The following is a 26905-nucleotide window of genomic DNA, read 5'->3' on the forward strand; positions in this document are numbered from 1 at the left end:
TGTTATACACTGTATAATTGTAACTCAATCATCGACAACTTTATCTGTTGGGAAAAAAAAACATGAGCAACCTTGCAATCATGTTACTTAAATAAAATATACATGTATATTAAAGATGAGTTTGTCTTACATTTTAAGAATTTTTATATTTAGAACTTCTTCCTACTAGACTGGAGCTAATGCAGGGCAAGTGTGGGATTAAGGCCCATGTCTTATGTTCTGTTCACCCCACTTCAAATCCTCAGCATGACATTATTTCCTGAGTACTGCCAGGCGATCATGCCTCAGCACAAAGCCAGAAAAAAAAAAGCCTCTGAGTTGGGGCTGGAGAGATAGCATGGAGGTAAGGCGTTTGCCTTTCATGCAAGAGGTCATCAGTTCGAATCCCAGCATCCCATATGGTCCCCCGTGCCTGCCAGGAGCAATTTCTGAGCCTGGAGCCAGGAATAACCCCTGAGCACTGCCGGGTGTGACCCAAAAACCACAAAAAAAAAAAAAAAAAAAAAAAAAAAGCCTCTGAGTACCGCCCTGGGTAGTCAAAAATTTAAGAAAAAAAAAAAAGTCTTTCTATTTATCAAAGTTTCGTTTATGACAGATGTAGAGATTAAAAAAATATTTTCTGTGAGATGTAAGCTGCAACCACTGAACTTTGTGATATGCAGGTAATGGTGGCAGAAAGGGTGGCAAAAGGTGAATGATGAGATGGAACATGGGAGCACTGGTGAAGGGAAACTGACACTGGTGATGGGACTGATACAAAATACTATATCTTAAAACTCAAATATCAAAAAAAAAAAAACCCAAAAAACTCAACTATCAATAACTCTGTAAACCATGGTTTTTGAATAAAAATTATTTTTTCATGTTTTCAATACATTTGCTAACACTGAATCAATCCCCACATTTTAAACTCCCAATAAGCATGCCTTTCTTCTCCAGAGCTGCCCAGAAACAATAAAGTCAGCTGGAACTGATGTGGAAAACCAAGAGATAGTGGGCACCTGCCTTGCATCTGGGCTAATTCCCAGTACCCACATGGTACCTCAAGCTTGATAGAAGTGATCCCTGAGCACAGAGCCAGAAGCAAGCAAGCAAACGCTGTGCATAGCTGGGCATGGCCCCCAAACAAAAGCAAATAAAAGCCATAAACGCTCTCATCAGACTTACTCTTGGAGGGACTGGAGCAGTGGCACAGCAGTAGGGCGTTTGCCTTGCACACACTAACCTAGTATGGACTGCGGTTGGATCCCCCAGCATCTCACATGGCCCCCCAAGCCAGGAGTGATTTTTGATGGCATAGCCAGGAGTAATCCGAGAGTCACCGGGTGTGGCCCAACGACAACAACAAAATTACTCTTGGAGAAATAGAATGCCTACTTGTCTACCACTGTCATTCAGTGGTAGACTGTCCTACCACTGTGCTATCGCTCCGGACCTCAAATTCTTTTTTTTTTTTTTTGGTTTTGGGGCCACACCCAGCGTTGCTCAGGGGTTACTCCTGGCTGTCTGCTCAGAAATAGCTCCTGGCAGGCATGGGGGACCATATGGGACACCGGGATTTGAACCAACCTCCTTTGGTCGTGGTTCGGCTGCTTGCAAGGCAAACGCCGCTGTACTATATCTCCGGGCCCTAAATTCTTAATGTCTAATATGCAAACAAAATTCTACAACACAAACTGCTCTCTACCTAAAATATTCAAAGCATTTTAATTATCATGTATAACTGGTTGCTAAATTTCCATCATCATTTTTGAATGCCTTACAAGTTAGTATGTGCAACTTAGGATCCAAAGTCTTTGCTGAACTTAAACATGTGGCCTGAGAAACATATTACATGTAAAACATGAGTTGGCATGAAGCTATGTTCTGCTGCCTATGACTTCTTGAATCTAAAACACAATCAGACCAGAATCATAGTACAGTAGGTAGGGGATTTTCCTTGCACACATCAGACCCAGGTTGGATCCCCAGCATCCCAGAAGATCCCTTAAGCACATCAGGAGTAATTCCTGAGTACAGAGTCAGGAGTAACCCCTGAGCACCAATGGATGTGACCCTCAAGACAAGATAAATAGTCAAAGGACACTCATTGTGGCCAGTGTCCATTGGGGAGGAAAACAGACTGACTTTAGGATATCTTGCCTCTGACAACTGGCCTGTTTCCTCCTGGGTGTATTTTCTTTATTTCGATCTCAACCTGCTATGAGGGACTGTGATCAGAGGATGATTAGATCCCGTCTCACCTTTGCTGGAGAGGCAACTTGATTGAACAACTGTGCGCCTATGTGACATTCTGGAAGATGAGGAGCCTGTGGGATTGCTCCACTTTTAGACATTCTGGGGTAGATTTGGGAGGGTTTTGGGGTTTATATCCAACTTTTCCATCATCCCCCCCCCACCCAGCAAGGGTTGAAAAATCCATGAATGGTTGCCACCTGAGATCTATTATCTGCATCATTCCTTTGTGCCCAGCTCAGACTCTTCTAGAAAAGAAAACTCTCCCTCATCTGTCATTACTTTACTTTGAAAATGAATGATCCAAAGCGATGACATAGGCTTCTGAAATGGACTGATGCAGCTGAAGCAGCAAAAGAAGGAAGGCAGCAGCTCTGTCCTGTTCCTAGACCCACTGCTGCAGACACAGGTGTTTCACTGTTCTACCACCCGCACCTTCGTCCCACCTTCAATTTGCAAGTCCTTCAATTCATTAATATGGGGTTTGCATGTAAAATGCAAGCAGTCTGCTCAAAAGTGCTCCAGAGATGGGCCGTTGTGTTAGATAACACAGTGGGGAGGGCACTTAGCTTGCACATGGCTGATCTGAGCTCAATCGCTAGCATCCCATATGGTCTCTCCAGCCCATTCTTGGGAATGATTCCTGAGCAATGCTGGGTGTGGTCCAAGAAAAAAAAAGAAAAGAGCTTCAGAGGATAGGGGTAAGGTGTTAGATGCAAGTGCCATCACATGGGATGCACAAGACTGCCAGGGTGGGTGCCAGGGTTAGTCCTCACCTACTGTTGGCTGAGTCCCTAAGCCTCTAGGTCACCCCAACCCCCAGGTTCCTCAACAGGAACTGCAGTTTCCACAGCATTTCACCCTTCCTTGGGTGGCCCTTTCATATCTGAACATGACCAACAGGCTATTTTTCCCCTCGGACTGGGAATCAAGAATGTGAAAGGGAGAAAGGACAGAGCTGTGGTGTGTGCAGTGAAATGAGTCAAAGCCAACTGTCACCATGGAAGAAGATCCTAAGCTCCCTTAAGATCCCTGACTCTAAGCTGAATCAGGGCACAGAGAACCCAGGAAAGAACTCAAGGTGCTTCTGTAAGAGGGGCCCTTGGGGCCCCCTTTAGACCAGGAGCTCCTGACTGCCCTCCTATAGCCCCCAAACTCTTGTACCCTGCCCCCCACATGTTTTTGGGCCCAGCTTGGGGCCTGGTTAAGGATGGGAAAGGGACAGAGGGTGGGGAAGGGTCCGATGCTGGAGTGGCACTGGGGGGAAGACCCTTCCTTCTTAGGTGCACAAAGGACTAGAGAGCATAACCTCCCCAAGCATCTTTTCTATACACGTGTTGACCAGTAAAGGGAACATCCCCCTTTGGGATGGGAAAAAGCATCACAATTACATATGGTAGAAAAAGCATCGCAATTGCTAAGATGCAGCATTAAAGGAACTCAGTCATTTAACACCTTGTTGGTGAATGGATGAAGAGCTGGTTTTCTGGGGAGACAGTGATGCTGCAGACATTACTCTTGGTGTTTTTTGGGTGAGGGGGTCATTCCTACTGGTGCTCAATGAACCACTGAGAGCCAGGAATTAAATCCCTGCCTCCTGCTTGCAAAGCCTGCCCTCTGAGCTATTACTGGGTCTTGCTCTGGTTTAGGAGATCAATGTCAAAATTACTGCCTATATTTTTATTATGTGTGTGTGTGTGTGTGTGTGTGTGTGTGTGTGTGTGTGTGTGTGTGTGTGTGTACTCTACTGCTGAGTACAGCCTAGACACAATCCACACTTAGGGCAGTCATCGTTCAGCCCTGACATAGTCTGCTACAAGACAGTCAAAGCAACAATCCTAATAAAAGGAAGTTTAAGGGCTGGAGATGTAGCTCAAAGGCAGAGAATCTGCCTTTCATGTGGGAGTGCCCTAGGTTTAATACCCAGCACCCCCACCCCCACACAAATAACCATATAAGATATTGCCCAGGTGCTGGAAGAGATCACAACCCTTAGACCTGGGTTTAATTCTCTGGTGCACAAATTCTTCGTCACTGAGGGCACTCTGGAGGCCCCCAACACCAGTGTGGGCTTGGAGATACTGCACCACCATTATAGGAGTAGGCAGTCCCAGCAGTACAGTACAGGAGCCAAGTAGAAAAGCATTCTTGAACCTTGCATCAAACGGCCGGCCCAGTTGGTTAAGAATTTCCAGTGGGGTCTCCGAATCTTTTGAGCACCATCTGATAGGTTTCTCACAAAAGATATTGTCTAAATATTCCTTTTTCGGTGATGGTGGAGGGAGAGATTTGGGACATATCTGGTGATACTCAGGGGTTATTCCTGGCTCTGCATTCAGGAATTATTCCTGGCGGTGCTGGGGAGATCATATGGGATGCCAAGGATAGAATCAGGTCTGGGTGAGTGCAAGGCAAGTGCCCAACAGGTTGTGCTTTTGCTTCAGTCGCCAAACAGCTGTTCTTATTACTTGTTTTAACCATTAAATAATTTCTTACAGTTAGTCCTATAGCAGAAAACAGAAAATTCTTTGTGGATATGCAAGGATGGTGTTCAACCACTAAGATTCAGATGGCAGATAAAAACCCATTAATATTCTAGTAGAATATTTATAAACACTTTATCAAATTGACAATATGCCTTGATTCCAGATACATTATAAAGCTCTACCACACCCCCTAATTCGCTCATCTAAGACTCAATGAAAGAAAAATTGGCTTTCATCCAATATATATTGAATATATATTTCATCCAATATATAATTCATATGTGCTTAAAATGTTTTTATTTTCCTCAAAATATTTATAAGGTGCTAGGGATGTAGCCCAGCACCAGAATATATGCCTCATAACATGCACAAGGCCCTGGGTTTGATTTCTGGCACTGAAAATAAAGAGAAATACTTATAGATTTATAAACATATGTGAAGCTATATATATATATACACATATACACACACATATATATATACACACATATATAAAACCTACAAAGGCCCATGTCCTGTCACCCAACTTCCTGAAGCTCACACCTTAATTATAATAAATGATTGCATTATTAGTCTATGTGGTAATAGATATAATTTTTATTAAATTTTGCATGAGTTACTTCATCTTTAGTCCTGGGGCTGTTTCAAGTTGTAAAGTAAATATAAGCCACTAAGGTCTTTTTCAATATCACAACTCTTGAGTTTCAAGTAGATGTTCTTTTACTATCAGAAAACTGTTTTGGGATCACATTTAAAAATCAGTGTCAAGGCACCCTGTGTGCCTATACAGCCTTCTTAGAAAGTCATATCCACAAAAGCCACTCACAGAATGGGAGAAACTATTCACCCAATACCCATCAGATAAGGGGCTAATATCTAAGATATACAAGGTTCTGACAGAACTTAACAAGAAAAAAAAATCTAACCCCATCAAAAAATGGGGAGCAGAAATGAACAATTTCTCAAAGAAATACAAATAGCCAAAAGGCACTTGGAAAAAATGCTCTATGTCACTATTCATCAGGGAGATGCAAATCAAAACAACGAGGTACCATCTCATGCCACAAAGACTGGCACACATAGCACAGAGCATGAACAATCAGTGCTGGTGGGGATGTGGGGAGAAAGGAAATCTCATTTGTTGCAGGTAGGAATGCTGTCTAGTCCAGCCTTTACAGAAAACAATATGGAGATTCCTCAAAAAACTGGAAACTGAGCTCCCATATGATCCAGCTAGACCATTCCTAGGGATATACCCTAGGAACACAAAAATGCTTTCCTCACACCTATATTCATTGCAGTGCTATTTATAATAGCCAGACTCTGGAAACAGCCAAGTTGCCCTTCAACAGATGAATGGCTAAAGAAACTGGTACATATACACAATGGGATATTATCAGGAGAGATGGGCATAAAATTTTCCTATACATGGATGATCATGGAAACCATTATGCTGAGTGAAATAAGCCAGAAGGAAAGACATAGACACAAAAGTCTCACTCATATATGTGTATTAAAAAAAAGACATTATTGTAATAATGCCCAGAGACAACAGAGATGTGGGCTGGAAAATTGCAGTTTGAGAGATATATACAGTAACTATCATGACAATGTTAATGAGAGAAGTAGATTGCCTGTCTCGAATACAGGCAGGGGGTGGGGAAGGAGGGAGATGGGGGGCATTGGTGGTGGGAATGTTGCACTGGTGGGGGGGGTTCTTTTTATGACTGAAACCCAACTACAATCATGTATGCAATCATGTTGCTTAAATAAAGAAAAAATGGAAAAAAAAAGTGATATCCAAACTCAGATTTACTTCACTCAGTCCCAGCAATTCAATACCCATAAATTTAGCCATAAAAGTTCATGACACTAGAGATGGCTCAAAGATTTGGGCACGTTTTCATAGAGGAGGCCCTACTTCAATTCCCTGTTTGTTTCCCCAACCATAGTAGGGAGTGACCCAAAGCATAGAGCCAGAAATAGTCCCTGAGCACTGCTGTGGGTTGGGCCAAAAATAGAAAGACAAATCATGCAAGTAGACAATGAGAAAAAAATTAACAATCTTTTCCTAATTGTGGAAAATAAGGTACTGATGATACATTTAAGCAATGCAATACGATAAAATTAAAACAAAGAATGACTATTGAGAGGCATTCACAATATACTGTTGAATGGGAAAAGCTACAATAAAGAGCATATGAGATCTGTCTCTAAAATGTGTATCTGCATATTTGTGTTTATGAGTCTGTGAAAGTCTTGATGTGGAATTGGATGTATATGGAAAATTTTGTTTAAAAGCCTATTTTTATGTGTGATGATGAAAACTCAAGAATTTATGCAAACATTGGTAATATAAGCTAGATATAATTATCATTCTTTCTATATTTCAAATTATAAAAATAACATTCACTGTAATAAAGTTCAGTTGAAAGAAGTTATACGCTATTACAAAAATATAGACAAATGCCATAATAATCAACACTATCACTTTAATACAATTTAAATTTTCATCTCATTGAGACGCTGTCTTTATTGTATTCAATATATTGTATTTTTTCTAGTCTAACAACATTGGGCTTATTTCTAAAAATTTAATCATGGAGGATTTTAGTGATGCTTAACTTTCAGGTTTCAGCTATTCTTGTATACATAAGCATAAGCATAGGATTTATTGTGATAGCACTTAATATATGAATCAACCTGATTAAAAATTAACCAGGTGACTCAGTCTAATTTGTGGGACATAAAAAAAATAAAAGGTAGTATGTAATAGTATCCAGATACAATAGAGGCGAGGGCCGGAAGGACCAGCCCAAAATATGAAGCTTACCACAAAGTGCAGCTGGAGCACGAACTGCACTGACAACTGCCATGACAATGATAGTGAGAGAGAGAAGCAGAATGTCTGTCCCAAGGATAGGCAGGGGACAGGGAAACTGGAGGTTGGTGGTGGGAAAGTTACACTGGTGAAGGTGTTTATATTTGACTATAAACATTTCTGTAACCACGGTGCTTAAATAACGAATTAAAGAAAAAATAGCCATATTTTCCTCTGAATTTTCTAATCTAAGAACATACATTATTTTCCATTTAATCGTGCCTTTTTTTCCTTTCGCAGGGGATAATTTTGAAGTCATTCCGGGCTGTACTCAGGGAAAACTGTATGTAGTGTAGTGCTGGAAATCAGATTTGACTGCATACAAGTGTCGTAACTCTTTTTTTTTTTTTTTTTTTTTTTTTTTTGGTTTTTGGGCCACACCCGGTAACGCTCAGGGGTTACTCCTGGCTATGCGCTCAGAAGTTGCTCCTGGCTGGGGGACCATATGGGACACCGGGGGATCGAACCGCGGTCCGTCCAAGGCTAGCGCAAGCAAGGCAGGCGCACCTTACCTTTAGCGCCACCGCCCGGCCCATAACTCTTTAACTAGCTCTCTAACCCGTCTACTTTTTTTTTTTAAATAAGTATCTTTAAGCACCATGATTACAAGCATGTTTGTAGTTGGATTTTTTTTGTTTTTTTTGTTTTTTTGGTTTTTCGGGCCACACCTATTTGATGCTCAGGGGTTACTCCTGGCTAAGCACTCAGAAATGCTTGGGGGACCATATGGGACACCGGGGGATCGAACCGTGGTCCTTCCTTGGCTAGCGCTTGCAAGGCAGACACCTTACCTCTAGCGCTATCTCGCTGGCCCCTGTAGTTGGGTTTTATGTAAATTTTGTATATATATAGAAAGAATATCCCCCTTCACCAGTGCAACCTTCTTCCCACCACCAATGCCCCTCCCCCATCTCCGTCCTTGCCTGTATTCAAGACAGGCACTCTATTTCTCTCACTACCACTGTCATGGTAGTCGTCAGTGTAGTTCATGGTAGTCGTCAGTAGTTATTTCTCTAACTGAACTCACCACTATTTGTGGTAAGCAAGTCTACTTTTTACTTGTCTTTGAGTTTCATTCCCCCCCAAATTTTTATTATACATACATGGTTTTGGAGACTCTAAAGTTTCTTTTCATTTTCTCTTTCTTTGCAAACACAGAAGAGGTCCTACCAAGCTATCTAGTTTCTATCTAGCTATGGCTTGTAAACATCTCAAGTCTTTTATTCTTTTCAGTACACATTTTTATTAATCTGCAATGAGACTTACTGCAAGGTGCACAGATATTAAGTGGACAGCTTGGGCGATACTCATCAGTGAATGCACCCAGGCGGCACCTCCAGCACAAAAGGAGTGATGCCAGCACTCATGAGGTCACCATATGCTCTCTTCGAACTTCGCTGAGCTAAGTAGCCACTGAAATTAATATACATTGCGATTTCACGGACAAGACCAAACGAAGGGAGGAAGTCAAGATCTTTGGATGGAGGCAGCAGCAGGAAGGGGAGGTAATTTCTGATACCTGCTGTGAACTTAGTCCTAACAGAATCAGAGGGTAAGCACTTCTGTGATACCTTCACGGAAAAACTTTCAAGGGCTCACCGCTGCTCAACACATCCCTTTGAATTTTTCTGATAGGAAATCACATCTGCAAATTGTCTTACCTCTTTTTATTTCAAATAACTTTGTTTTCTCTGCTTGACTTGTTTGGTCAAAAAGCCCCAACGTAATTATAACTCCTCCAGCCTGGACCCAACATCAATCAAGGTGATAAGAGGAGGTAATGGGCATACACATGTTTTGTTCATGCATTTGGTTAGGAAACTTCTTTTGCTTCAACATTGAGATACTGGCACTTGAATTACTAATGAAGTACTCATCAACTTTTACTGAGTCTACTGATCATGATGAGGGTTTACTTCTGTCTAATGCCTTCTGTGCAGAAATGGAGAGAACATTCTCCTTAACGTTTATTGTTCATATTTTTGGGCCATGTGATCAGAGGTTACTCCTGGCTCTGTGCACAGAAATTATTCCTGGCAGGCTCAGGGGAACATATGGGATGCCAGGGATTGAACCCGGGTCGGTTCCACCCGCTGTACTATTGTTCCTACTCTCTCCTTAACTTTTAAATTTTTTTTGTTTGTTTTGGGGGCTACACCTGTCTGTGCTCAGGCACCACTATTGGTGGTATTCAGAGGACCATATGTGATGTCAAGGATTTGAACTGGCGTGCAAGGCAAGTGCCTTTCCCTACCTCCTCTCATTAGCATTTTTGTTTGGTTTTGGGTAACATGGTTTACTCGTGGTGGGCTCAAGGGCAATATGAAGTGTAGGAGATCAAATACAAATAGGCCAGGTACAAAAGCAAGTATCTTTACCCACACAGCACTATCTGTCCAGCTCTCTAAGATTTAACATGCTATATAGATTTATATTATTAATATTATTATAATATTAAAATATTCTTACATTCCTATCGAAGTAAAATAACTCCAATTGGTCATTATTTTTTTGTTTTGTTTTAAGGCCATACCCAGTGACACTTAGGGGTTACTCCTAGCTATGCGCTCAGAAGTCGCTCCTGGCTTGGGGGACCATATGGGAAGCTGGGGGATCGAACCATGGTCCATCCTAGGCTAGCGCTGGCAAGGCAGACACCTTACCTCTAGCGCCACCGCGCTGGCCCAACTGGTCATTATTGATTTCTAAAAAGTGCCGTTGAACTATCAGCTAATGTAATGTTCAACTTTTACATTTAATATCCTTTTGTTTGTTTTTTTTTGGAGGGGGGGTTTGGTCACACCCAGTGGTGCTCACCCAGTGGTACCACCCAGTGGTACTCCTGGCTCTGCGCTCAGAAATCGCTCCTGGCAGGCTCAGAGGACCATACAGAATGCCAGGATTCGAATCACCATCTGTCCTGGATCGGCTGTGTGCAAGGCAAATGCCCTACCACTGTGCTATCTTTCTGGTCACATTTAATATTCTTAAGCTAAAACAGTAATTTTCCTCTTTGGTAGTCTATGTCAGGTTTTGGAAACAGCACTATTCACAGTACAAAATAAATCTGGAGACTCTTGGGAGACATTCTTTTTCTGACCATTGGAACTGCTTAAACATTGAAATTATTTAATTTGTTGTTTGGGAGCCATATCCTGCAATGCTCAGAGACTGTTTCTTACTCTGTGCTGAAGGAGTGCTCCTGGTGGTGCCTGAGGAACCGTGCAGAGATGAGAAATGAACCCAGGCCTCCTGCCTCAATCAAAGCATGTGCTCAGTACACTGAGCTATGTATCTGGCCTGAGATTAGCTGATTTTAAAGTGCTGGTAGAAATCCTCTTGAAACAATATGGGACTGGCATTCTTCTTAAGGGTTTCTCTGTTCATTTTGGGGGAATTAGATAGTTTTTAATCTACAAAAATGACTTGGCAGTTTATATTTTTTCCTTAAAAATGTTGCTTTGGGGACCGGAGAGATAGCATGGAGGTAAGGCATTTGCCTTTCATGCAGAAGGTCACTGGTTCAAATCCCGGCATCCCATATGGTCCCCTGTGCCTGCTGGGGGTGATTTCTGAGCATAGAGCCAGGAGCAACCCCTGAGCACTGCCAGGTGTGACTCAAAAACCAAAAATGTTGCTTTCATTTATTATTAAAATTATTCAAGGTATATTCTAATTCTGGAAAGCTTTGTTTCATGAAATCACTTAAATTTGCATTACTTTTTTCTAGTCAGCTGATGATTTGCTTTCTCCATCTCACTCCTCACCTGCTTTCTACTCATTTCCTCTTACTATCTTTTGGTTTACCTTTTCCTTGATACTTATGATTTAACTTTAGGTTGTCCCTGCTTTTATCACTTTTATCACGGTACTGTAGATTTTATCTCAACTTCTTTTGAAAACTGATTTTAGGGATCAGAGAGCTAGTATAGTACAGTGGGTAGGACGCTTGGCAGATACAGGTTTGATACCTGGCACCCCATATGGTCTCCCAAGTCTGCCAGGACTAAGCCCTGAGCACAGCCAGGTTGCCCCCAAAACAAAAATCCAAACAAAACCACCCAAGTTTCAATATTATGCTTTCATCAGTCTGATATCTTTCTCAAGTGCTGTGTTATGTGTGGCAAATAGTGCTGGGCACTGACCTAGGGTGCATTACGTGCAAGGTAAGTGCCTTCCCTCTGGTGCTATCTCTCCAGACCATCTCCCTAATTCGGAGCAGTCTACAGGACAGGGCCCCACAGAGCCACGAGACCCGCCCAGCAAACAGAGCCCCAGAGATCCCTTTCAGCTTCTGTTCCTAGATTGGCCACTAGCTCGGCACTATTGATAGTACTCCAGTCTAGTTATGAGAAGATCTGTTGCCTTCCTGCACTTGACACAGACTTTGAGGCCATGCAGTCACAGACTGGACCTTAATACTTGTAGTCTGAATTTCATGGGGGAAATCTTGTCATCTCAAAAACCATAGTGCTGCTATTAATTTCTCTCAAGTTAAAACTAATGAAGCTCGGGCCCGGAGAGATAGCACAGTGGCGTTTGCCTTGCAAGCAGCCGATCCAGGACCAAAGGTGGTTGGTTCAAATCCCGGTGTCCCATATGGTCCCCCGTGCCTGCCAGGAGCTATTTCTAAACAGACAGCCAGGATTAACCCCTGAGCAATGCCGGGTGTGGTCTAAAAACAAAAACAAAACAAACAAAAGCTAATGAAGCTCTGCCTCACATGGAAAAGCTTTAATAATATTAATTTGATCCTGGTTATAACATTATAATTACTATTTTACTGCATTTTAGGTTACTATGAAAGCAAGGACCTAATTTTAGGTAAGAGTCTCATTGAATCCCCAAACAATCTTGTGACTTGCTTTTTGCCCTTTTTGCCCCTTGAACAATGAGGAAGTCAGTGTTTCAGAGCTCATTTGCTGACTGGACTAGCAGGACTGGGATCTGACTCCAGAGCACATTCTCAATAAGGTGACTGTAAATGAGAATCAGGTCCAGCAGTTTTCAAACCATGTTCTATTATCTACAAAACTTTGATCTGAACTTAAATATTTACCCAAAACTAGTTAAAAGCTCTTTATGAATACACACATATTCTGAGTCAATTAAAAAAATGCTACAGGTGGTAAAATGGTGCAGTTTGTTCCCTAATCCAACTGACCTTGCTTTTGCTCAGTTACTCCCCCTATCTTCTAAATAAGACCATACAGAGATACAAAGGGGCAGCAACAGAGAAATCTAAGTCCCCTTATTTCCTTCTCATTCTAACATGACTCCTTCAAAACAAAGCGAAGGTATGAAACAGCTTATAATTGACTTCACTAATAAATACCTTCCTGCAAATAACTCTGTAAACCTTAGGAAGAAGTTCTCTGCTCCTCACACTGGCCTGATATTTTTGGCTAGTGTGGTACACCAAGAAAATCTCTTGCAGGGGCTGGAGCGGTAGGGCATTTGTCTTACACGTGGAGACCCAGGATGGGCCTGGATTCGATCCCTGACATCTCATATGGTCCTCCAGCTACCAGAGCGATTTATGAGCGAAGAGTCAAAAGTAACTCCAGCACTGCCACAGGGTGTGGCCCAAAAACCAAAACCAAAACCAAAAAAATAAAAACCTCTTGCAATTGGAGTCACTGTTACCTAAACCCTGAGGCTATTGAATTTTAGAAGGAGTTAGAAAAGATTGAAGCATTTTAGGAGGGGCCTGAGAGAACTGAACAGAGCTTACAGGGGTGATTCCTGAGTAATGCTGGATATGGACTCCCACACCCCCCCCCCCAAATTTTTTTTGGGCCATACCCATTTGATGCTCAGGGGTTACTCCTGGCTAAGCGCTCAGAAATCGCCCCTGGCTTAGGGGGACCATATGGGACACCGGGGGATTTCCTTGGCTAGCGCTTGCAAGGCAGACACCTTACCTGTAGTGCCACCTCACCGGCCCCCAATAATATTTTTATAAAAACTTTACCTTGGAATTCTTTAGTTTATAAAACATTACTGTTACTTTTATTTCCAATCACTAATGACAACTCAGGAAAAACAATCTGGGCTTTGTTGTTGTTAGAGTTACTCCTAGATCTGCAATTAGGAATCATTGCTGGTGGTGCTCAGGAGACTACATGGGATGCCAAAAATTGAAAGCAGATTGGCTATGTGTAAGGCAAATGCCCTACCAACTGTTCTATCAATCTGGTCCTGATCTGGGCTTTTTATACAGTTATTAAAGTTATTTAGTAATATAACTCTCAATGTCAAAGAGAAGACTTAAACTAAGATATGTTTATATCAATTTGCCAGAATTTAAACAAAGGATATCTTTTTTTGTGGGGTGTGTTTGGTCATGTCCAGTGGTTACTCTTGGCTCTGTGCTCAGAAATCACTCCTAGCAGGCTGGGGGGGCCATAGGAGATGTGAGGGATCAAACCAGGGTCAGCCAGGTACAAGGCAAACGCCTTACTTGCTCTGCTATCAATCTGGTCCCAGGATAGTGTTTTAGATAGTCTTTTAAACTTACTTTAACCCCCCCCCCAACATCAGAAAATCAATAGTTTTTATTTTAAAAAGTTAAGTATGAAGCATTGATTTCAATCTCAAGCACCAATAAAAGGTTAACTTTGGTATTCAGGTTTAAAACACAGTACACCAATAATAAAAGAATCTTTTTTCAGGTATATACAAGATATCCCTTGGGAAGGATCAGAATTTCAGCCATTTTACTTTAATTTAGAAAAAAAGTAAAATATTACAATACCCAATGCTGATACTGATAGTAATATATTTTCCTACTAAAAACTGCAAAAATATAATTCAACATTATTATCACCGAGATTTAAACTTCAGCCTGGCTCCTTCATGGAGCCAAGTCCACTTCAGTACGGAACATCCCAAAGCAACAGTGCCGAGGTTATGTTGAAAAATGATTACCAACAAAGCTGAATTTTCACGCTGCAGCAGATCATGAGCTAGCTCACAGACTAAATACACAAAATGAAAGACCCTGTTCCTTTTTCTCCTCTCTTTATGGTTTCCCAAGAAGTACTCAGTGTGTGTGGGTCACCCCCAACAATACTCAGCCTCACTGTTTGGGGTGGCCAGGTCAGTGCCCGCCCAGTGATGTGATGGGTGCTCGGGACCACTGGGGTTCAAAGGTGGGGCCTACCCATGTCAGATATGTGCCATTGCCCTAACCTGAAAACCCAGATACCAACATCTACGTATATTTCTTCCCACTTACCTGAAAGAGAAAACAGCAATGACCATGTCTGGAAGCACATCATTAAATTTACTTGAATGGTTTTGATTTTTTACTCATACTTTTTAGAAAACCATCTCCATTTGAAGCAACAGTAGCTAAGATACCAAGAAACTAAAATGTCAACTAAAAAAAAAAAGTAAATCCTTCAGGGGGCTGGAGAGAGAGCACAGTGGTAGGGTGTTTGCCTTGCATGCAGCCTACTCAGGAAGGACCTGGGTTTGATTCTTGGCATCCCACGTGGTCCCTCCCCACCCCTGAGCCTTCCAATTTCTGAGTGCAGAGCCAGGAGTAACCCGAGTGCCACAGGGCATAGTCCCCGAACCAAAGAACAACATAAGAAAAATCCCTCAGCCGCAAAAGTATAATTTACAACATTATGCACCTCAAAGAAATAAACAAAAACTCAAATGCCTTTCCTTCTAGGCAAGACCTTTCTTCTCAGAAAGTAAGAAAATAAGCCAATGATTTGAGGTCAAGATCAAACATTGCTCTTTCATATTCCAGCACTGTTGATATGACCTGCATAGCACAAAATTTTCCTATTCACAATCCCATATAGTTAAATTATCTTCTGTTATGCAATAGCTCTTTCAAAACTATTTCCTTTACAAAATTATTGCATTAGTCATATATTCATCTTTATATGAAGTTAATTTCATTCATATAGGCCACACAAGTTTAATTGGCACACTTTACTTAATATTAAGAGAAAATAGGTCATTTTTCCTTAAAAAAATTACGGGATCATCTGTTTCCAAAGAATAATCCCAGATACTTAATCCATTAAAGCAATTTTCTTCCATCAGCAGTCAAGTGTTCTAATGATCACTATGTGTTCACCCTAAGATCATCACTGCTATTATTTATGACATGTAAACCTGTTTTTCGAAGATATGAGTCCACTTTGTAATATAACACCATTTGTACTGAAGAGTTTTTTTTTTTAAAAAAAAGGTCATCTACGTACATACTATTAATATGCTTCAAAGAATGTCTTAGAAATATAATATAAACATCTAAGAAACACAGAGTCAGTCCACTGTGGTTCTAATTCCAACAAAGATATTCTCGAAAACCTATACAAAGATTGCTGGCTCAAGACCATATCCCAAAGTGACATGAGCACAAATTTTGATTGTGAGACTACCTCTTTAAAAAAAAAAAAAGCACACTTGGTTATGCATGGCTTTAACTGGGAGCTACTGAGAGGCCACAAAGCCTCAGAGAGCCTCACTCTGCCAACCTAAGTCAGGCATGTGGAGATGTGTGTGTTCTCCGAGCAGGGGGTGGAGTCCTTGGCTTTCCAGCTCTGATGGAGATCACGCAGGCGTTCAGAAGTTCGTGTGCTTACATTCAGGGCAGGATGAACTTTACGAATTCCACTTTCTTCCATTAGAGACAGACCACAAATTCCAAAGTATGCGTGCAAAGCATCTGAAAATGAGGCATTTTAAAAAAAATCAAAATGGCATCAGAATACTTCAGTTAGATCTCAATAGATCCATCACTGCATTATAGAGATCTAGAAACATGCTAAATATAACTTTGAAATGTCTGCTTTTTCTATGCCTGAAATACTCACTTTTATAGATCCAGATAATCAAAATGAATAAAAATATAGTATCACTAGCAATGAAAACCAGTTCCTAGCTAAAGAGGTGACTTCACAGTGCCCCCATGTTAAAAGGACCTGGGAAAGAGAAGTAGTGAGTGAAAGATGTCTCCTTTAGTGGGCCTCTCCTTTGCTTACTAAGGAATATAAAAAGGGGGATCATAACTATCATAGAAAATTTTTTCTGAAAAATGAAAAGGAGTGGGAGCCTTACATGTAGCCAACCCAGGTTTTGATTCTTTGTAATCCCTTAGGGTGCCCCAAGCCCACCAGGAGAGCACTGCTGGAGTATGGCACAAAAACAAAAAGATAAAATAAAGGAGCCAATGTGATATTCTAGGGATTAAGGCTCTTACTTGGCATGGGGCTGACCCTGATTCAGTCTGTTCAGAAGGACTGATCTCTAAGTAGGTCTGGTAATAAGCCCCATACACAGCTGGGTGTGACCCCAAAATGAAAAACAAGATTTAAACCAAAAACACTCTAATTAGAAGAAACGGGGGTCCTAAGAATTACTTCTGACAGTATTAAAGTTGTGTATTATCTTAATATTGTGCAAATAGAAGGGATTTGGGTAGGAGAAGTATGGAAGTGGGGGCTTAGTCCATACCAGTAATGCTCAGGGATTATTCCTGATTCTGTTCTTAAGAGTGACTGTGGTTTTCTGGGGACCGTTTATAGTGCTGGGGCCCTTGGATTATTTCTCTGGAACTAAATGACTCTTAAGCAAAAAAAAAAAAAAAAAAAAAAAAAGCCTCATTCTGGAATGCAGTATCATATGGAATTCTCCTATTAGGGTAAGATCAGTGATTCTGAAAATATCTGACATAATAAAAATAAGCTCACATTCTAGCTAGTTCTAACCATGTGAGTGTTCTTAGCATTCTTTTTCTAAATTGAACTCACTTCCTCCCCCTTTCCTTCTTCCGACTATGCCTGGCCAAGAGCCTTCTATGGACTATGAAGCGCTCACAATCTAGCAATTTTGGGAATCCCACACACCAGATTTTTGCCTTGTAGTGATTTTGTCCTACATTACTGTATTACCCTAGTAGCAGTCCAGTACCAGGATAAAAGGGGTCCAACCCTTTAAGAAAGATCTTAATCAACTATTATTGGCTAGTTGGGGCTATAAAAGGCCCCCTAACCCCCTCACCCACTGTGAGACTTGGGGTAGAGAGTCAGTGTGGAGAATTTGTTGAAGTTTGAAGAGGCAGCTGGAGAGGCAGTCTGATTGAACTGTTTCTACTACTGGCTATGGCAGTTTTTTATTTTAAATCTTTTGTGGCTATGGCTTTTCTCCCTGATTTCAACAGACCTTCATCTGTATTCGTTTGGACTATTTATCCTTTACTTTGTATACCTGTTCCTTTTACCTGGCCCCAATCTGACCATACCCTGGTCACAAACCCAATTCTCTCTTTCTTCCTCTCCCAGACAAGGGGTTTGTCATAATATCCCGGGCTTCTCTATTTAGAAAAGCTAAAAGTATCTTGTCAGAGTCCTGCCTGCAAGGCCCCTTTTTATTTTTGAATCAGACATCATTTACAGCCTCTAGAACTATTTAAGTTCAAAACATCCTAAGCTGACAAAGAGTTAAAAAAAATAATTTCATTCATCTGAGTATCACTTAATTTTAAAAAACAGGAAGACAAATAGTTCTTATTCAATGTTATGGCATTTTTATAAGAACTATATTAAATCTTTATAGGACTTTGAGAAGGATGGTCATTCAGGACAATATTTAAACTTCCAATTCATGAACTGGGGATGTGTTTCCATTTCCTGAGTCTTCTATTTCTTCCTTTTTCGTTGTTTTTATGTTCTTAAGCTATACCCAGCGATGCCAAGAGGTTACTCACTTGAGGTATCAAATGGGATTCCAGTGAACAAACCCAGGTCTGCCTCATGTAAGGCAAACACTCTACCTCCCCTCTGTGCTATAGCTCCAGCCCCCATATTTCTTTTTGTAATCTGAGTCACCTTTCTTGTCTAACTTCTTTTTTTTTTTAATTCTTATTTTTTTATTTAAGTACCATGATTACAAACATGATTATATTTGGTTTAAAGTTACAAATAGAACATCCCCCTTCACCAGAGTAACATTCTCCCCTCCCAAAGCCCCTCCCCCTTCCCATCCCCTGCCTGTATTCAAGACAGGCATTCTACTACAGTTATTTGTTTTTGTTTCAGTAAAGGGCTTTTTTTTTTTCCTTAAAGGATAAGTGTTAAAGAAAAAATAAAATAGTAAAGGTGTGACAGTGGCAATCGCCGTTGTTTGCATAGGCTCAGAAAAACATGGGGAAAACAGAAAAAAATCCTTGGCCTGATTACAAGAAGGCCTTATCCCAGAAGTTTATTGGCATAAGACCGACTCTGGGCTCCAGGCACACACATCTGTTCAACCAGAGTGATTCTCTGTGTTCCCGGTGAAACTTTTTCACTTTAGCTGTTGTTGGTATCAGGTTCCTATATTTAAAGATTCTGGATTCTATGCATTTCTTTCATCGAAGTCAGGCTGATGTGGAGCATCCTCTAGTTTCAGCACACCATCAGAGGCGAAGTGATCTGCCCTGCAAGCAGGTTGTTGCTGAGTCGTCTGGGTGTTGAGAGCACTCTTTGGAGTAAGTCAATGCCACAGCAGTGGTAAGTCTTCCCTGGTAGAGGTTTGCATCCTGGTAATGTTATAGACAATTGTGGTTGTTTCCCTAGATGGTATCCATTGTTCAGGAGTGCATGGGCAATGCCCATTCTTCTGAGGCCTAAGCCAAATCATTATGCCAATGTTCCGGTTATAAGGCCTAACTGCATTACCTAATTTGTGTTCCCATCTCTCTATTAGATAAGAACTTGTTTGCATGTGTATTATTTTCCCATTTTAATGTTCCTATGCAAAAGAGAGATAATGCCACAAGATATTGTTGGTGCATCTGGGGACCGACGGATCAAGTCCAACATTCCCTGTAACCTGGTTCAAACATGAAATTCTATAGAGGTACTCTTCTAACAGCATTGCTTATAAAACAGATCTCAATGGGGGAAAAATCAAACAAGCAATCAAATAAAAAAAACCAGTGGGCAAACTTCTATGGCAAAAATTTCCAATATTTTACTGAGCAATATTATATTGTTGAGAATGGCCAACTCTGCCTTGTACCTGGTTGTAGAGAAAAGGTTTTCATTTTTCCATTACTGAGTATGATGTTAGCTGTGGGTTTGTGGTACATAGCTTTAACTATATTGAGGAAAGTTTTTCTATTTTCATTCTTATTGACAGCATTTGTCATGAATTTTCAGAAATTCTGAGATGACTAGGGACACCTATTTATAATGATTTTTTTTTTTTTTTTTGGTTTTTGGGCCACACCTGTTTGACGCTCAGGGGTTACTCCTGGCTATGCGCTCAGAAATCGCCCCTGGCTTGGGGGGACCATATGGGACGCTGGGGGATCGAACCGCGGTCCTTCCTTGGCTAGCGCTTGCAAGGCAGACACCTTACCTCTAGCGCCACCTTCCCGGCCCCTAATAAATTTTTTTTTTTGTGGTTTTTGGGTCACACCCGGCAGTGCTCAGGGGTTATTCCTGGCTCCAGGCTCAGAAATTGCTCCTGGCAGGCACGGGGGACCATATGGGACCCCGGAATTCGAACCGATGACCTCCTGCATGAAAGGCAAACGCCTTACCTCCATGCTATCTCTCCGGGCCCTATAATGAATTTTTAATTTCACGATTGCTGAAGAGTAACAACTGATTTCATTCTGTATAAGAGTAACTGACTAGCTCATTTGATAATTTATAATCCTGAAGACTGTGGATGTATCAGGGACACATAGAATACATGCTTTGTATCTGAGACCCTGGGTTTCAATCTCAGCCACAAAAAGAAAAAGAATGAAAGACTCAGGATGTGTTAATGATTTTATTCTTTCTTTTAAATAAGGAGGAAAAAGGCAAAGTCTACCAGTGTATAATAATAACTAAAACTTTTTTATATCATCAACAACCTAAATCTACCTAAAAATAGAGTGTGTGTGTGTGTGTGTGTGTGTGTGTATGTGTGTGTGTGCATGAGTGCATGTGTGTATTGTGTTTAAGGATGCAAAAGTCAAGAGCTCTTACTGTGCTCCAGTCATCTGAACCATCTCTCTGGCCCACAACTATTTCTTTCTCTTTTCCTTACTCCCTTCATTTTTTTCTCATTCTATCGCCATCTTAGTTTGAGGATTTCAGGGATTGAATCTGGCATGTTTTCAGGCCTATTGAGCTATAAACCCACAACTTACTTTTAAAACACGTTATTAGTGTAACCTTATAAGTATGGCTCCATTTTCTGTTATACCCCCCCATGACAAAGACGATTGAGGAGTTATGAAAAATAGCAACTGTAGGGCCAGAGTGATAGTACAGTGGGTACAGCATTTGCCCTGTACATGGCCTACCAAGGTCTGATCCTTGACACCACTGTCCCTGCCAGCCATGGATAATTCCTGAGTGCAGAAGCAGGACTAATCCCTGAACACCACTGAGTGTGGCCCACAGCCCACCAAAAAATTCCAAAACATAAACCTCCCACAATAGTTGTTCTACTCATACAAACAAAATTACCTGGATGACTATCTGGCCACTTGGCAAATCCCCCAACAAGACGATCTTGAGTTGATAAGATGTAATTTCTGTTTTTTTCAAAGTTAGTGTACTGAAAAATTTTCAGAAGCTGAAATGAAATCACAAATCAATTTTTACTATATAAAATAACTCAATTTAAGCAATTTTATTATTTAAATTAGTTAGCCAAACTCTTGTCCCTTTTATTTATCTTATCAAATTCACTTTCCTTTTCTTGACGCATTATTTCCTTCTAGAACCTCTTTGTTTTTAAACATATTAAGTTCAAAACACAACTGCCTGACTGTTCAACTCACAGTCATTTGATCTTTCTGTTTGTTTTTATTTTAGAGCCACACCTGGCAATGCTCAAGGATCACTCCCGGCTCTGTGCTCAAGAAATTACTACTGGCAGTGCTCAGGTAACCAAACAGAATGCTCGGGTTGGAATCAGAGTCAGTTGCGTGCAAGGTAAGTGCCCTGCTCTCTATACTATCTCCCCAGCTCCCAACTCAGTCATTTTAAAATGTGAAACTTTATCTTCTTAAATTTTAGCTCTTATGATAAATTTTTTAAGCTATTAGTTACAAACTTGTCTTAACTAAAACGAAAGATATTTCTGAATAGAGCAAAGGGAATTGCTAATCAGATGACAGAGAATATAACTCTTTAGAAAAGCAAAAGGGTAAAAAAATACAACTCAATAAAACTTATGTTTCTAAAGCAAAGTAAGAAGATTCCACTCATGTGTGATAAGAAACAAAGCAAAGGGATCGGTAATGGCCAATAAGAACAAACTTTTCTCTGACCAGAAGACTTTAGATCAGGGGTCTCAAACTTAATTTACCTGGAGGCCGCAGGAGGCAAAATCGGGGTGAGGCAGGGCTGCATATGGGATTTCACAAAGAAAAGTCCTCAAACGTCATTATTAACAGTTTTAATTATTTTTTCTGAACATGAATAGAACAATGAGTGATGATCATGAACAGTTCTGAACATGGCATCTTTTGCCTATTCCTTGCTGCCAGAGACTGGACAGCACTTCTCACAAATCTGAACTACATTTGGCTTTAGAGAGGAAGCAGTTGAGACCCTCAGTATGGCTTGAAGATGATCATCATTAAGTCTAGACTTGTACTTTGACTTATTGAAGTTCAATGTGGAGAATAACTTTTCACACAAATATGTGCTCCCAAAAAGGCACATGGTGCGCTTGAACATTCGGGAAAGCTCAGGGAAGCTGGGGGGCAATTCTCTCAAAAATTGCCCATGCATGTCTGCTTTTCCACTAATCTCCCTGAACTTGGCTTTGAGATCAGAGTTGCATTGCAGGTCAATGAGCTCCATTTGAAGCACGGGGGTGGGGGGGTGGGTGGGGGGGGGGTGGGGTGGGGTGGGGGGGGGGGGGGGTGGGGGTGGGGAATCTTCCACATCAAAGAAAAAGGGGTCCCCCAAAATTTGGAAAGTGGCTCTGTGCTTTTTGAAGTTTGCAAAACTGATCAAATTCCTTCTCTAGCTTAAAAATAGCATCAACATATTTCTCACCCCTGAACAGTATGCCTGCATCCACAAGTTCCTTGCATGCTGGGAAATGGCAAAGATTTGTCTGAGAGAGCTGGGATTTCCATAACACAAGTTTTGTGGAGAATGCTCTCATGTTGTTACAGGCAGCACTGATAAGCTGCCCCGGGCCTTGTAACATCTTGTTTAGTACATTCAGCTTATGTGTGATGTCAACAAGAAAAGCTAAGTCCATGAGCCATTTGTGATCACTCAACTCAGAAACAGCATTCCCATCCTTCTCCATAAAGGCTGTCATTTCTTCTCTCAACTCAAAAAATCTTTTCAGGACATTTCCCCTGCTGAGCCAATGTACCTTGCTGAAATAGAATACATCCCCATATTCTGACTCCATTTCCTCTAAAAAAGCACAGAACCTCCTGTGCTTTAAGCCCCTGGATCTGATTTGGTTGATGCATTTCACAACAACAGACATCACATTGTCACATGGCAGGCATTTACTGCAAGGGTCTGCTGATGGATAATGCAGTAAAGAGCAATGGCCTTCTCTACACCCTCCTCTTCAAGTTTTTTTTTTTTTGAACAAGTGCCAACAGTCCATTTTTCCTCCCTGTCATCGATGTCACTCCATTGGTTATTATTCCAACAAACTTCTTCCATGGCAAACCTGCATTCTCAATGGCATCACACAGATGCCAAAATATCTCATTAGCGGTGGTCTGGCCATACATTGGAATTATTGTGAGCAGCTTCTCTGTCAATTCAAAATTGCAATCAACACCACAGACATAAATTGTGAGCTACACAGTGTCTGTTATCTCTGTGCCCTCGTCAAGAGCAACTGAGTATGCATCAAAACATTTGGCCACAGGGCCGGGAAGGTGGCGCTAGAGGTATGGTGTCTGCCTTGCAAGCGTTAGCGTAGGACGGACTGCAGTTCAATCCCCCGGCGTCCCATATGGTCCCCCCAAGCCAGGGGCGATTTCTGAGCGCATAGCCAGGAGTAACCCCTGAGCATCAAACGGGTGTGGCCCAAAAACTAAAAAAAAAAAAAAAAAAAAAAAAAAAAAATTGGCTTTCTCACACAGTTGATGATAAATGTCACTTGACATGTCAGAAATGTGCTCTGCCACAGCGATGGCAGAAAGGCTGATTTTACTAAACTGAGCTTTCTTTTCCAGACAGATAATACTTGCAGCCTTAACATGCATTTTTTTTTAACAAACTCTCCTTCTGTGAATGGTTTCCCTGTCTTAGCAATCATCTCACTAACCATGTAACTAGCTTTGAATGATGCAACATTCTCTTTGGTTGCTTTCTTGAAGAAATCCTGTTGCCTCATTAGACATGCTGTAAGACTGGCAACCCGCTTGGCTCTCTCATTTCCTTGATATTTTGCACATTCCTCAGCATGTTTAGTTGAATAATGGTGTTTCAAGTTGTATTCCTTGTGCACTGCAACTTTCTCTGAGCAAATAAGACATGTGGGGATGCTCCTGTGCTCAACAAAGAAATACTGAGTCTCCCACTTTTCCTGGAATTGTCTGTGTTCATCATCAATCTTTCTCTTCACTGCAGGCTTTGATGAAGTCATGATGAAGGTATGATAAAATCTAATTCTGTAATAAACTTCTCTCCCTTCTCTCCCTTAGGCCTCCGATAATGCAAGGGACAGTGGGCAGGAGCAGCGGAAATGACGTCTGTGCTAGGCGCAAAGTATTCACGATTATTCGCTTACCGAATATTCGCAATAAAAAAGCCACATTAGTAAGAAAAAAATTGCAAAAAATCGCATTAAACATTTGCATACCCCAAACGAAACTGCTTGGGGTATGCGAATGTTTAACGCAATTTTTATTGCGATTATTCAGTAAGCGAATAATTGCGAATACTGCGATATTTGAAGGCCGGCCGTGGGCCACAAAATGTTGTACGGAGGGCCGCAAACGGCCTGAGGACCGTGAGTTTGAGATCCCTGCTTCAGACTGTAGGGCACGAAAAATAGGCATTTGAGTGTGATGTGGTAGCACTGTACCCCTAAAATATAATACTCATGATCTTTTATAAACCAAGATGACTTCAATTTAAAAAATGAATCTTAAAGACACAAAAACCAAAATAATATATTTAGCTGAAAAATCTGGGGCATGTATTTCATTTCTTTTTCAATATGTCTACAAGTATAAAGAGAAAAGTGACTTAAGTAGAAATGAAAGCTCAAAAAATTTCTGCAAGATACAGAGGTTAACAGTGAATTGAGGAAAACCACAGAAGATATTAGTGATTAATGAAGAAGCATTATCCTCAGAATGAGAAACAGTGTAAGAAAACTGGGGTATCTATGAGACATCCTTATTCATCCGTCTTGATTTTAAATAAAATTCACCCCCTATGGGGGCTGCTCACACCTGCCAGGGGGTGGTGCTCATTATACTTGCACTCGCCTCTTGAGCTATCTCACTGGGCTAAGATCCTATGTAATAAATTTTAAAAGCATGATGAAATAACATTAGTTTATAATCCTTATGTCACAATGGATCTGAACAATGATCCTCAAGGACTAAAGGGCTAACACCATTCAAAAACATTGTTTTCCAATTGTATTTCAACTAAACTTGTGAAGTTAGTTAAGAGGAACAGCTAGATACTGTACAGAAGTTGAATGAAGACTTTTGTTAAGATACTAGAATATCAGATCTAGATGATAACTTTTACTGGTATAAGGGCCATTTTAAGGGACCGGAGAGATAGCATGGAGGTAAGGCATTTGCCTTGCATGCAGAAGGACGGTGGTTTGAATCCCGGCATCCCATATGATCCCCCAAGCCTGCCAGGGACGATCTCTGAGTGTAGAGCCAGGAATAACCCCTGAGCGCTCCCGGGTGTGACCCAAAAGCTAAAAAAACAAAAACAAAAACAAAAAAAAGGCCATTTTTAAGAATAACTACTAGGAAGTTTCAGTAACTAAGTAGTAGAGATGGATGCTTTTTGAGTGTTTCTTTGTTTTTTTGGGTCACACCCGATGATGCTCAGGGGTTCCTCCTGGCTATGTGCTCAGAAATCACACCTGGCTCAAGGGACCATATGGGATGCCGGGGACAGAACCCAGGTCCATTCTGGGTCAGCCACATGCAAGGCAAAGGCTCTACTGCTGCGCTATCGCTCTGGCCCCTTAATAAGTAAGTTGTAAAAAGTTTTTTTGGGGGGGCCACAACCAGTGGTACTAGGAGTTACTCCTAGCTCTGCACTCAGAGATTACTCCTGGTAATCTGAAGGGACCACGTAGGATGCTGGAGATTGAACCTGGAAGTTGTGTATAAGTTAAACACCTCACAACTAAAATATTTTTCCAGTCTCCAAAAAAACCTTAAAAATTTTTTAAATAAATGACCATGGTTTACTTCTCAAGATGAATAATTTTCCACAAAAATTTCGTGGGCATCACAGAACAGAAAGATCCTTAGGAGAACTATTAGTTTCAGATGCAAATTTTTTTTATAATGTAATGGACGTTTCAAGTAGCAAAAGACATAACAGAACTTTGGTGGAAAAGAAAAACACTCATAGGCTTGCTTTACCAGAGACACAAAACACAACAAAGCCTAAAACTACTGATACTTAAAGAATAATACAAAATCAAATTCTCTGGGCCTAATTTCTATAACAGAGTGTAGGTCTCTGGGTTTTATTCTTTCTCTTACCTTTAAAGTTGCTCCCACCCAAAAAGAGTAACAGGTGTCTACCGGCTTATTTGGTCTTCCATGATAACCATTCTGCTGCCTCATTATACACCACCGCTTTATCCTGTTCAACTCCTTTTCCGAAAAAACTTCTTCTAGCTTGCCCATTAGACACAGTGAAGCAATGCCACAAAAAGTTGATCCTCCTGTTAATCAAAACCATGGAGTACTTTAACGTTCAAATCAGAAGCCTAGGAAAATAGTATAAAATGGTTGAAATTCTAGAAAAGAGTAAAATAAGATTTTATACTGACTCTTAAAAATATATAAGCAATGAAAAAAATCCAAAGTAATTTAAGGATCTAATATTATAAATATATATATTTATATACACACATACACATAAAAGACTCTGAGAATGGTTAAGGAGCTTTTCAAAATTTTCTCAAAATTATAGTTAATGGCATGAGTTGAAACCAAAATCTAGAACTACTCATCTTAGCCCACAACAGTATCACCTAAAACATCAGAATCGCTTTAAAGATAGTTTATGAATAGACTACCTAAGATCTGAAGTTCTATTTGCCTGAAGCTGGCCTGATTTTAAACCAGCCAGACCAGAAC

General features: G+C 40.9%; 1 protein-coding gene across 1 annotated transcript in view; it reads right to left on the reverse strand.

Moving 5' to 3' along the window:
• Positions 1-15498: 15498 nt before the first annotated feature.
• Positions 15499-26905, reverse strand: part of PGGT1B (protein geranylgeranyltransferase type I subunit beta) — a 38555-nt gene continuing 27148 nt past the window's right edge. Inside the window, exons 7-9 of the mRNA XM_049786936.1 lie at positions 26303-26487; positions 21081-21189; positions 15499-16297 (exon numbers count right to left, since the gene is read on the reverse strand). Coding sequence (XP_049642893.1) covers positions 16107-16297; positions 21081-21189; positions 26303-26487 — 485 coding nt within the window. The 3' untranslated portion in view covers positions 15499-16106. The remainder of the gene's footprint in view (positions 16298-21080; positions 21190-26302; positions 26488-26905) is intronic.

This window comes from Suncus etruscus, chromosome 14 (genome assembly GCF_024139225.1).
Source record: "Suncus etruscus isolate mSunEtr1 chromosome 14, mSunEtr1.pri.cur, whole genome shotgun sequence".
Taxonomy (NCBI): domain Eukaryota; kingdom Metazoa; phylum Chordata; class Mammalia; order Eulipotyphla; family Soricidae; genus Suncus; species Suncus etruscus.